Below are 13154 nucleotides of genomic sequence, written 5' to 3'. Positions count from 1 at the left end.
GGAAATCTAGGATTCTGGGGTTTAAAGTCACCAATTCACTTCATGCTTACAGACAGCCCAGTCTAGCAACTTCAGGAATATGTCTGAGAACAATCAACTTCTCCTTGACAAAACAAAGTGGTCTGGCCATTAAATATCTCAATCAAAAATTGTCAGTGATTTTTTTTGCCCCCATATGAGACTGAAAAGACCACTGCTTCCAACCCTCTTTTAATTTTTGTTGTTGTTGTTGTTGTTGTTGCTGTTGTTGTCTCTTTGTGCTCTTTTTGATGCAAAGGAGGAAAAACACTATTTTGTACAAAAAGATTCAATTTTGCAAAAAATTATTTTTGCGCAAAATACCAAGTTTCACCCAAAACACTGTAGTTTGTTTAAAATACAGACAAAAAGGCTTCATAAAATGTTTGCCAATAAGAAATCCAATAAAAAATGCACAAAATCTCAGTCTCACCCAGTGGGGAAAATATTTTTGAAATTCTGCATTTTCATCTATGAGTGCAAAATAAGTGAAAATGTAATGCCTTAATACTAATGGCCATGAAAGGAAGTTCTTCAACAAATGCTGTGGTTTCATCTCTGTACTTATTATGCCTCACATAATGCATATTAAAAAGTCAGACACAACCTCAAAATGTTCCCTGTGTTACATCATCCCAAGGTCAGCCTCATGATATGCCTGAAAGATATCTCAGCTTATGCAATTGGCAGCCAGTGAGGCAAAACACTAGTCCTCAAACATGATTTAGTAATAACAGATTGCTAGGAACTGTTCTAATATACAGATGGACTAGATCACTAAGTCAAAGTCACAAATTAAGTTCAAATTCTATGTCTGTGGGCCAGAGCAGACAGGCAGGAAAAGCGGCTCAATTCTGCTTTTTCCAAAAGAGGGTTGAAACTCCACTGCCTGCACAGCCCACACCCAAGGAAGGCTCAATACACATGGCCCAACTGAAAGGCTGCCAAATTGCACTGCTGGGTTTTTGTTGTTGTTGTTGTTACCTCTCCACCACACATGCACACTGTCGCACAAACACACCATCTGCAGCCTCCAAGTACCTTCCATGTCTGCCCAGATGCCATCCCATTGAATGGCCACCCCTCTGATCGGCCACACAGTCACACGTGCGATGCTCTGCCTGTACAAAACATCAGAGCATTGATGTGAAAGTAATACATTGGCAAAGCATAATTATGGACCCCCCCCCCACATGCCCCCTTCACCTCCCCTTCACTTCGTGTAAATTGCAATTGCATTGGAATTGTCATACTTTCATTTCCTTGCTTTGCCTCAGCCCAGTACTCATATCAGGATGTTTATAAGCAGGTGTAAAGATGTGTATTTTCCACCTTTCCTAGGGTATTTTTGCTCCAGTTTATAGCCCCAGAGTGCAGCTTCAGCCCAGTTTCCAGCCACTTTCCAGGTGTGTGCCATCTAAACACCTGCCTTCAAAGCGGCTGGAAATCGCTTGATTTTGCCCATCTGTTTCTCCCCTGTGTGTAAGCAGACTGCAACTCATCTTTACCCTCACAAGCTATTATCTAGGGCTCTAGCCTTGGTTCTTCATACAGAAGGCTGGTGGTAAGAATTTAAGGTGGTAAAGTACACAGTACAATGTCAGCCTGGAAGTGAGAGAGCACCCATTTTTAAGGCTCCATGTGCAAAATCTGAAGTATTTAAGGAGAACTGTCTCCCACTATCCTGTCATTATTTCTATTACCATATAAACATTCCCCGCCTTTTGTATTTTATCAACAAGGGCAATATTCAAAAACATGAACCCCCTTCCCCAATCATAATTTCAACTCAAACATTCCACTTTACCACCTCATACTAATGCATGCATAGACCATTCTGGCCAGATCTTGGGGGAAAAATTTCTCTGTCTATCTCTCTTTGGGCCACCTTGTTTTTTGGACTAAATTTCCTATGGTTGCTAGCCATGCTGGATGGAGGATTTGGGTAGTTGTACATTGGGGAAAAAAACACCAAGGAATGCTTCCAGGTTCTGGTCCTGAGCAGCTCAGAGTCCCAAAGCCTATTACATTGCTTAGCCCCCACTAGAGCTCTCCTAGATTCTTCCCAGTAGTCAACTCTCTTGTCCTGGCTGACCCCAACAGCCAACTTCCATATGAATAATAGTCTCCTAGGCCAACCTTGTTCCTCTTCCTAACAAAATATTATTGCTGTTATGGTAGTGTCAACATGATTTTAAAAGGACTACATATAGTTAAAGTGGGTTAATTACCTTATATATATCCAGGAATCCACACTGATGGTCAAATCGTGTGTAGAGCTCATTGAGCATACTGATCACCTGCATGGGAGTACACTGGGCACAGACAGCAGTGAAGCCAACAATGTCCGAGAAGAGCATGGTAACATCGTCAAACTTCCTTGCTTGAACCTGCTGTCCTTGCCACAGCTGCTGAGCCACTTCTTCTGGGAAGATAGAAATAAGGAGATCCACAGTCTTCTTCTTCTCTTCTTCCAGAGCCTGGTGTGTTTTCTCTAGTGTTGCCTTCAATTTGTCCATCCGCTTCTTTAAGCCATCCTGAGCCTTGGCCTGCTCCCCAACAAGGATGACATCACGGGTAGCATCGTGGATTGGTATGTCCGAAAGGTGGAGACCACGACCCATCAGTTCATCCAGCTTGTCCACACAAGGTGAACCCAAAAACAAAATGGTGTTTGATTCTGGGACATGAATCATTTGTCCTTTGATTTCCATTACCTGGAAAGAACAGAAACAGAATAATTAATAAAACATCAGTAATGATGTCAAAGTAAAATCTTAAAATAAACTATCAATCCTGTTTAAAATGTCATGGGTTATGTTAATGAATGCTTTGCTGGGTTAATCTTGTCTTTTCTTTTTTCCTGAAGACAAGAAAAGGATGTAGACACTCGCTTGCTTGTTCAATTAAATTACTTATCATATATTTTCTTTGGACTATCATTTAATGCTTAAATGATAAACTATAGTAAAAGATAAGCCACACAATTTTTCATATGAACAATTTTGATTGGGAGAAAGGTAGGACAGAAGTAAATAAAATAATAGTAACAATAAATGACCAGGGCCTGTCATTTGACAAAAGGCAACTGGCCCAGGCAGCAGATGCTAAAGACTAGCAGCAATAAGCACCTGATTCTTCCTCCTCTTATCTCCTTCTATTAGTAGCAAGGACTATATATGCCTTGCAGTATATCTTAAACCCACAAAACTAGGCTGGTGGTCTAGGTGTGGGGCATTCTATACTGTGTCAGTACTAAAGTAAGTTTCAACTACTTCTCAGTCCTTTCAGAGAAGTCTATTTGAGTAGAATGGACAGTATGTTCTCCTATTCTTATTCCAATGTCTTCTTGTGTTTCAGCAGTCAAATGTCTTTGGATGATATGTATATGATAACAGTTGAGATTTTTTTAAAAAAATCAGATGCTTTTAAACCTTAAATGTGTTTATGCTTATTAATTATTAATTAATTAATTACATTTAATATATATCCTGCCTTTCCCCAGCACTGAACCCCGGGCAGGTCAATGAAATTAAAACAACATAAACCTAAAGAACTATTGACACAGAATTTTTTAGAAAAAAAAAGAGTTAAAGAAACAGTTATCTTCAAAATACAAAGTTAAAACAGCTTAAAATACATTTAAAAGTTAATAAAGGCTGCATCCACATTCCAAGGGCCAACTGTAATTCAGTTCAACACCACTTTAACTGTCATGACTCAATGCTATGGAATCCTGAAATTTGTAGTTTGTTGTGGCACCAGAGCTCTCTGACAGAGAAGGATAAATATCTCACAATACTACAGTTCCCAGAATTCCATAGCACTTGAGCCATGACAGTTCACGTGGTGTCAAACTGGATCAATTCTTAAAACCAAACCTGCAGTAACTTCATTGAGCAGCATCTGTTACCAGATTAAATGACCACTTGGTATGACTCACTGGAACAATATTAAACACACTTAGGGGACTAAGAGCCAGCGTGGTGTAATGGTTTGAGCATTGGATTATGATTCTAGAGAACAGGGTCCAAATCTCCACTTTACCACCTTGGGCAAGCCACACTCTCTCAGCTCCAGAGAAAGGCAAAGGCCAAAGCTCCTCTGAAGAAATGTTGCCAAGAAAAAGTGATGATAGGTTTGTCTTAGGGTCAGCATAAGTCAAAAACAATTTGAAAGCACACAACAACAAACTAAGGACAAGGGCATTAGTCCTCTCCTTTTTTCTTTTGAACAGAGGTCATAATACTCCTAAAGTTTCTTCCTCCTCCAGCTCTCTAATGGTTAACTCTTTTCTGCATTACTCTGAAACAGATTGTGTGTGTTGGGCAGGAAGACTCAGGTACATGTGTTTCCACATTAGGAAAATAATGTGCGGACAGCCTTGAGGGAAATAAACATAATGGTAAGATTCCATGAACAAAAGTCAATACAGCCAATATAACCAAGTCCGCATTATTAAAAAGATCTTTAAAAAAATTGCTCATGCATATTAAACCCTACTTTCATTTTAAATTGCTCTTCCTTCAGAATGGCCGTCGGGCTTTCATGTGCATGACACAGCATAAGAATGCTCAACCGATCAGGTTTCTGAGATGAAATATCAGAACAGATGTGCATGTCGAAATGAAAAGTAAACGTTTTATAAAGTGAGACACAGCAAAGATCTGCAACCAAAGTGGCATGTACAAACTGGAAAGAAATTAGTTTGGTTCACATTTTAATATCAACCAACCCAAACCTCACTTCCCAAACCAATATAGCAACCAGAATACAATTATCCTGCTGACTCTGCACTTCTTGAAATTTTGCAATAAAAATGTATACATTTGGCAAAAACGTATACAGGAATACATCTTTTAGGAGAAATGTGTCCATAAATAAATACAAAAGGGAAAATGCCTAGAGAAATTTTGATTTCCTTCGGACCTATTTACAATCTCATTCTCAAACATGTATACTGTGTGTGAGGGGGAGAGAGAGAGAGAGAGAGAGAGAGAGAGAGAATGAAATTCTGTGCAATACTTCCATCTTTAATCTTTTGAGCATCTCTTTTTGAGCCTTCTGAGGTTTTACTGGATGCTCCACAGTTTCTGCTTCTTCCAAGCAGGCTAATGCCATAGCAAATTGGTTAATTTGCAGGTGCTACAATATTGTGTTGTTTTTGCTTCAATGAATTAAAATTGGTATCCCTTTAGAAAATTATTTTTTGGTATGGACTTTATGGGGGGGGGGGGGGTGAGGAAAAAACAATATGAAAGAAAGCTTTACTTGAATAAATTCTAAATGTATTGAAACTGAAACCGTCAGATCTATACTTCCCTAGTGGTAATAAAATCATTTTCACAGCAAAATCAGCATGTTACGAGATAAAAATTTGTTAGGAAATGTAGAAAAACTCAGCCACTTGTATACAAAGTAGCATCTCTTCATTTCCCTTGTGAAAGATTATTCCCTGTAGTCTTATACCATTATAAGCTTGTATGCTGACTGGAAATAAATTTTAGGATAAAGCCTTCATGAACATTATTATTGCATGTGGTGTTGTATGTAATGTATTACTGTACCCAGTGATCTCTCCTCTAGTTTGTTATTTTTTTTTAATTCTATCACAGCATAAAGCCTTGCTATTTTTTAAAGTGGAAATAATACTTTAGTATTAGTTGTGTTGCTTCCTTCTTCTTTCAAAAATGAATATTGTTTTTCAATGTTTTCCATAAATAGTATGTAGAATAAAGTATAGAATAAAGTAAGTATAAACATACCAAATGAGGGTATGAATGTATGGACTTGCTTTATCCCAGGTGAGGATATTGGACCCTTTAGTTCATCTGTGCAGTAGTTGCTCTCCCAGGTCTTAAGTAGGGGTCTTTTCCAGCCCAGCTACCCTTTCTATCTGGAAAATATGGGAGTTTCTGCAGCTGGGGTGGGCAAAGAGTTGTCTGTGCAGCATGTGCAATCCCTCCGGGGTCCACAGTGCACCCCCATGCCATCTAAAACCTGTTCTGTAGTTTTACATATTTTTTACAGGAAATGCCCATGATCTATCATCCCACTGGATCTTCCCATGATATCAGGATATTTGTTGTTCTTGTGTGCCTTCAAGATGACTCCAATTTATGGCAACCCTGTCATAGGATTTCCTTGGCCAGATTTATTGAGAGGAGGTATTTCATGGCCTTCATCTTAGAGTGTATCTGTACTGTATAAATAATGGAATTTGACACCACTTTAAGGCCTGTAGCTCCATCCCATGGAATCCTGGAATTTGCAATTTTACAAGGTATTTAGGTTTCTCTGGCAAAGAGTAGTGGTGCCTCACAAAACTGCAAATCCCAGGATTCTGTAGGATGAGCCATGGTAACGTAATAGCAAACTGCACTATTTCTACAGTGCAGATCTACCCTGACACTCAGACAGTGGTGTTTGTCCAAAGATCACTCAACAAGTTTCCATGGCTAAGGAGGGATTTGAAGGTCTTCTGGAATCCTAGAATCCTAATGCAACATCCAGTCACTACACCATGCTGATTCTTTGTAGGTGTTGGCAATGCAGTTCTTACTGCACAGCTCAGTGAATACGTAATTCATTGAATAGTAATACAATCCTAAAACAGAGTCTACAAGGTGTCTGATGTGTTTTATCATTTGGATTGGAAGTAACTATCTTGTCTCTTTAAGGGAGGAACCACTTGAAGGGAGGAACCACCCCAGGCAAATGATGAGATTCTTTCTTGAGCAAGCAAATTCTTCTCAAGAAAGAAGGAAATAGTCAGTGGAAAGGAAGCTTTCCAGTTATCCTTCAGTGTGGGTGTTTCTGGGATGGCATTTCTATTCCTCCAAATCTCCAGTGCCCTCCCATTTCTCCCTGTACAACACCATCATCTTGCAGGCCCAATGCTGCAATGGTAATTCCCACCTATCAGACATAACAGGAGAGGCTGACTGTGTAATTCAGCTCTTTGTTCACCTAAGAAAGTAACCGTACCAAACTGAACAGCTGTTGGTACAACAAGCTTTTAAAATGCTCACCTCATTTTAAAGCATACTGTTCCACATTTCATATGTAAATGAAATAGGTATCTGTTTCCATATACACTGTAAATAAGTTTAAAAGGACTCGTTAGGAAATGTTTCAGCACAGCAGAGCAGATTGTCCAGTGTACAAGACACCTACTTGGCAGCTTGCAATCTGGTTTTCAGGGCCTTGCTCCTGCTCTCCCATGTATTCAGCTTACTGCTTTGTACACAAAATATAATATTATTTCACAGGCTCAAACATTTTAGATATATAGCATCCTCAGCTGTTAGGAAGTCCATCCTACATATATGATCTATAGTGCAAGGCTAGGAAAACTGTTTAAGTACAACATTCAAATTTCAATTTAGAAAACAGCTTGGGTGAGTGCATTCCAGCAAGGTATGGGGTAAAGGCATGGGACAGTGACAAAGGAAAGTGAACAGCACCAGATGCAAACCTTATTAAGACTTCACTTGAATATCTGTTGTCAGGCATTCAAAGCCTTCCCAGTCTACAAATCAGAGTCCCTGTTCCATTCAAAGCCTTTTAAGTCTGCGAACCACACCTCCAGTTCCATGCAAAGCCTTCCCACCTGCAAGCCACAGTTCCTGTTCCATGCAAAACCTTTCCAGTCTGGAAACTGGAGTTCCCATTCCATGCAAAGATTCTGCAGTCTGAAAACTGGAGCTCTCATTTCATGCAAATCCTAGTCAATAAACCAAAATTCTTATCCCATGGAAAGTCTTCCATGACTGCAAAACAAAGCCCATTTCAATAGTTAAGATTTCTCATACCTTGGATCAAACATTGATCAGAATGGAGACTGCGGCCAAGAGATTAAAAAAAACAAACAGGAATGGGAAGAGCAGCAATGAAAGACATAGACATTTTAAAGAGCAAATATATACAATTGAGCACCAAAGTTAGAATGATCCAAGCCATGGTATTCCCCATTACTATGTATAGATGTGAGAGCTGGACAGTGAAAAAGGCAGATATAAAGAAGATCAACTTTTTTGAGATGTGTTGCTGGAGAGGAATGCTGAGGATACTGTGGACGGCCAAAAAGTCAAAAAATAAAATAAATACTTACTGCTTTGTACATGAAATAGATTATTATTTCACGGGCTTGGACATTTGATCCTTGAATATATCAAGCCTGAAATACCGCTAGAAACTAAGATGATAAAACTGAGGTTGTCAGACTTTGGCCACATCATGAGAAGGCATTAGAAAAGACAATAATGCTAGAAAAGTTGGACAGTAGCAAATAGAGAGGAAGACCACACGCCAAATAGCTAGACTCAATTACAGAGGTCTCTGGCATGAATCTACAAGACTTAAGCAGGGCAATGGAGGACAGGGGGGTCTTGGAGATGTCTCATTGACAGGGACACCATGAGTTTCTGTTGACTCGAGTTAACAACAAAAAACGGTCACCCGCTAGCCGGGCAGACCATTTTGCCGCTAGAGGCGGCAAAAACTACAAGCCCCAGTATGCACTGGGGCTTGCCCCGGCTCCCTATTGGTGCGCGGGGCGGAAGGGGCGGTCCTTCCGCCCCATGACGCTCTGGGAGTCAGGCTCAGTGGTGCGGAGCTTCCGGTCCTCCAGGGCAGCCCATTGGGCGGGGCTTAGGCCTATATAAGGCCATGCTGCAGGCCCCGTCCCCCATTCGGCACTTGGCTTTGCACTGTGCGGATCCAAGCTAGGAAGGGAGGAAGACAGGAGCAGCTTCCCCCGCCCACCCACCGCTGTTTTGTGGGGTTTTTTGCCACAACCTGGGGTGGCAGCATAGGCCAGGATCTGCACAGTGTGGTACCAGGGCTATGGAGCTCTGGTTGGGAGTCAATAGGTACCCGGGGGCGAATAGGGCAGGCGTAAGGCCATTGCGGGGGCCATAACGCGGGAGCACCTCCCGGTGACTAGGGGCTTAGTGAATATGTGAACGCATGGCATGTTCTGCGGTCAAGTTGTGTTCCTTAGCCCCTGGGTCATCCCAAGCACCTGGTGGGTGCCAGGTTTTTGGATAATCAGACAAACGTGGGGTTGTTTGATTTCGCAGATCCTGACCTCATGCTTGGTGCCAACCCTTACCAACTGCTTGCTAATAAAGTTGTGGCCTTTCTTCCAAACTTGTTGTTATGTGTGGTTATTTGCAGCAGCATCTGAGGCAACAAGAAGAAAAGCATCAAGTACCCAATGAGAGCCTCTTCAGGCAGCATTGACTTGTCCAGTTTATGTACCTTTATCAAATGGTCATCCTAAATAAATAAATAAATACTTGGAAGGAGGCTCTTTTTTTTTTTTTTTTTTTTGAGGCAATATTCCATATGGTAATATTTGTAAATGTACCTATACCCTGTCAGTGAAGTCATACCATCCATCCTACAACCTCAGAAACTCATCTGCTGAGGAAGGAAGCACAACTTTTATTCTCAGGCCACCAGCACTGGTCACTCACACATTTATTACCAGCAAAGCCAGCTGTTATTTCTCCTGACCTGTTGAATTCTTGAGGCTCAAGCTAGCAAGAATATGGGAGGACAGCTTCTACTGCCCCAGATGCTTATAATCTAAAATTCAGTGCAGGAAAAACAAAAGAAGGAGGAGATGAAAGAGCAGTCAGTGGGCTGAGAGGGTTTAGTCCTTGCTAAAACTGGCATCAAGGTTAGACACTACTGGGCATCTGTCAAAGTCCACACTCCAGCAAAGGAGACCATATATTGGATTTTACTTTAGTTTGTCCTACTGGAAGCAAAACATGCAAAATAAGATAAAACCTTCCTCATCAAAAGTCTTTTAAAGATAAAGTTAGTTTTTTAAAAAACTCTTTTGCAGCATTCTCCAGTACACAGCTAGAGATATTATCATAATCATCTCCCAGGGGTTTTATGGCTCCCCTCAACCCTTTGGATTATAAAAATGGAAAATTGCTCCCAACATCATTTCATGTTTAATCCAGAGCCAAGGATACAGAGCAATGGATTCAAGCTACAGAAAAAGAGATTCCACCTAAACATTAGGAAGAACTTCCTGGCAGTAAGAGCTCTTTGACAGTGGAATATACTGCCTAAGGCAGTGGTGGAGTCTTCTTCTCTGGAAGTTTTTAAACAGAGGCTGGATGGTGATCTGTTGGGAGTGCTTTGATTGTGTATTCCTGAGCAGTGAGGGGTTGGACGGGATGACCCTTGTGGTCTCTTCCAGCTCTATAATTCTACATTCTGCTCTGTGGAACAGCAGAAAACAAGCTTGCTTTAAGCCTTTACATTTTGTTGTTGTGTGTCTTCAACTCATTCCCAACTTATGGTGAATGTAAGGCGAACCTATCATGGGCAAGGTTTGTTTGGGGGGGGGGGGGATGGATTGCATTTGCCTCCCTCTAAGACTGAGAGAGTGTGACTTGCCTGAGGTTACTCATGGCTGAGCAGGGATAGCCCAGTGCTCATATTACATCACACTGGTACACCCCCTCATATAGTTAAAAGATAGATATGTCACCTGTCTGTCTTCTCTTCTTCAAGCTAAACTCCTTGTAAGGCTTTCCCCCAAAACTTCTGACAATCTTGGTCACCATTCCTGGGACAAATTCTAGTTTTTTTATATCATTAATGAACTGTGGCACCCAGAACTGGACACAGTATTACAGTATGTGAGGTCTGATCAAAGCAGACCGATGCATTCTACTGTCTAGCGCTGGACCTATTTCAGAGAATCTCTCAGCACCCAAATCATCTAGACCAGCAGTTCCCAAAGTGTGCTCTGTGGACCCTTAAGGCTCTGTGAGTCAAAAAGATTGAGAACCCCATCAAAGATATCATAGTCAGTGGTAATGAACAGCACATACATCCAGGAAAATGGGACAGAGGTATACTCCCCTAAGTGTAGACTGCCTAACAATATTGTGCAATCAGATCATGCTACATAGCCTGATATCTCATCGCATCTGGTTTTCAGACCTCTGAAGCATTCTTCAAGCAGCAAACTTTCTTGTGCTGGCCTTGGTGAGAGCCTTTGCTTTGTCTTAAAGGTATTTTGTAGACTCATCTCAAAAACATTCCAATTAGGCCTTAAGAGCCCCACAGTACATCAAACAGCATAGGTCTAAATAATTCCCAGCAAATCCTAGAGGACTACTTATGGCCTAAAACACAGTAACATACTTGAGTTTTGTAATGAATATAGAAACTGAGCTAAGAAGCTTTTCTGATCAAACGATTAGAACCTTATGCAGTGAGCTTAAGGGAAGAGAAAGATGGGATCGGTGCTCCCTCTTATGTGAACTGGCACCTTTTTTTCCTGAGCTTCCCCACTTGGTTTTCCAGCTGAGTGAACTGTCAAGAGATATTATTCTTCACAGCAGCAAAGCTAGTGTTACAAATTTCAAGTTATTTATAGACTTCTCCAGGGTGTTACGTAATGTGCAACAGCCTCCAACCCCCAAGACAGCAAATTTAGCCTTTTTTGATTGATCTGTGATGTCTTAAATTAAAGATGCAGGAGCTCAACGTCAGGAATTCAAGGGACCGTATATTAAGAGAGGGGGAGGTAATACATTGGACTGATAAATGTCAGCCAATTTGCTGTAAAAAAAAAAAAAAGGAAAGGAAAGGAAGAAAATAAATGTGGAAAAATAAAAGAACAAACAAAGACTGTGGGGCCAATTATTCCAAGAAGGTTCCCTGCTAAGGGATGTGATATCCACAAAACAGAATCCCATGTTGCTTTCTGAATGTAAGCTTTTACACATAGGGTTTCTGGCAATCTATAGATCCCTAGTCTTGTTTCAGAGCATGAAATACAGCATCTAATACCAAATACCGAAGCCCAAGTGCATTCCTTGGAAACTCAGGCCTGCATAGGGCATTAATCTTTTGGAAACGTAGGAATGACTCCTAAGTCTTGATATACAGGATAGAAGCATTGAGGGTTCTGTCCTCAATCTGCTGATGCATATCCACATGAAGCAAGGCTGGGCTGAGTAGCCTTTAAGTGAGGGAGGATATCATTTTTAAAAATGCCCCTTTATTTAAAACAAAAGAAAACACCCTACAGTAGAGAAATAGCACCTTCTTACTTATCCCTGTCCTTGCTATCCTAATTGCCTACTTGTCCTCCAGGTGTTTTACTCTAAGATCTGTAGGGAAAGACTCTCTCTTGGTCCCACTATTATCCCAGGTACATTCAATATGCAGTATGGACATGGGGGAAAAGCCTTCTTGGTGGTTGTTCCCAAGTTGTGGAACTGCTTTCTCTAGGAGGTCTGACTCTTTTCCTATTGCCTTCCCATCAGCAGGTAAAGACCTTTTTATTTCAGGCACAGCCTGTACAGACCGCCAGTTGCTACGGCCCCGATCTTAGGGGCGGTCTGTTGAACCCCATAAAGACCCTTTTATTTAAGGTAAGGATCTTTAATTTATTTAAAGACCATTTATTTTTTTAATATGTTGCAGCACACAAAGCTTTTAATGGGTGTGTACTTATAACATTTGTTTTAAATATCTTTTTAATGCTGTTTCTAACTTACATATTTAACTTGTGTTTTTTAAATCAAAGTTTAGTTTGTGTTTAACTTTTCAACTAGGAATGTTTAAACTGTATTGTGTTTTTAAAACAGTGTGTTGTTGTTGTTGGTGGTGGTGGTGGTGGTGTGTGCCTTCAAGTCACTTCCAACAAAGGATGATCCTATCATGTTCTGGGGCTGAGAGTGTATAACTCACCCAGTGGGTTTCCATGGCTGAGCAGGGAACTGAACCCTGATCTCTATAGTCCAATGCTCAAACCACTACACCGTGCTGACAAAACATTGTACATCACTTTGAATCCTGTACTGGAACAAAGGTGGGAAAACAATGGAATAAATGAATGAATACTGTAAATAATCCTTGGAAGGAGGCTGGGGGGAGGGTTCCTTATGGTAGTATTTCCTTATGGTTGTTAAGTTGTACCATCCATCCTACCACCTTAAGAATACATCTGTTAAGATGGGAAGCACAATGGTGGCTTCCATATACTGTCTCACCTATTTTGAAAGTATGTTTGGTGAGCATGATCCTACCTATCTCCATTCAGTGCCCCACCTCTGCACCAATACCCAATGCCTAATTAACCACCTCTT

At 40.9% G+C, this 13154-nt stretch overlaps 1 protein-coding gene across 1 annotated transcript in view; it reads right to left on the bottom strand.

Moving 5' to 3' along the window:
• Positions 1–13154, bottom strand: part of GUCY1A2 (guanylate cyclase 1 soluble subunit alpha 2) — a 263827-nt gene that overhangs the window by 124686 nt on the left and 125987 nt on the right. Inside the window, exon 5 of the mRNA XM_089508245.1 lies at positions 2250–2735. Coding sequence (XP_089364371.1) covers positions 2250–2735 — 486 coding nt within the window. The remainder of the gene's footprint in view (positions 1–2249; positions 2736–13154) is intronic.

The sequence above is a fragment of the Sceloporus occidentalis genome, unplaced genomic scaffold, assembly GCF_023333645.1.
Source record: "Sceloporus occidentalis isolate IW3139 unplaced genomic scaffold, rSceOcc1.0.p SCAF_2, whole genome shotgun sequence".
In the NCBI taxonomy this organism is placed as follows: domain Eukaryota; kingdom Metazoa; phylum Chordata; class Lepidosauria; order Squamata; family Phrynosomatidae; genus Sceloporus; species Sceloporus occidentalis.
This window is presented reverse-complemented; position numbering and strand designations above follow the sequence as displayed.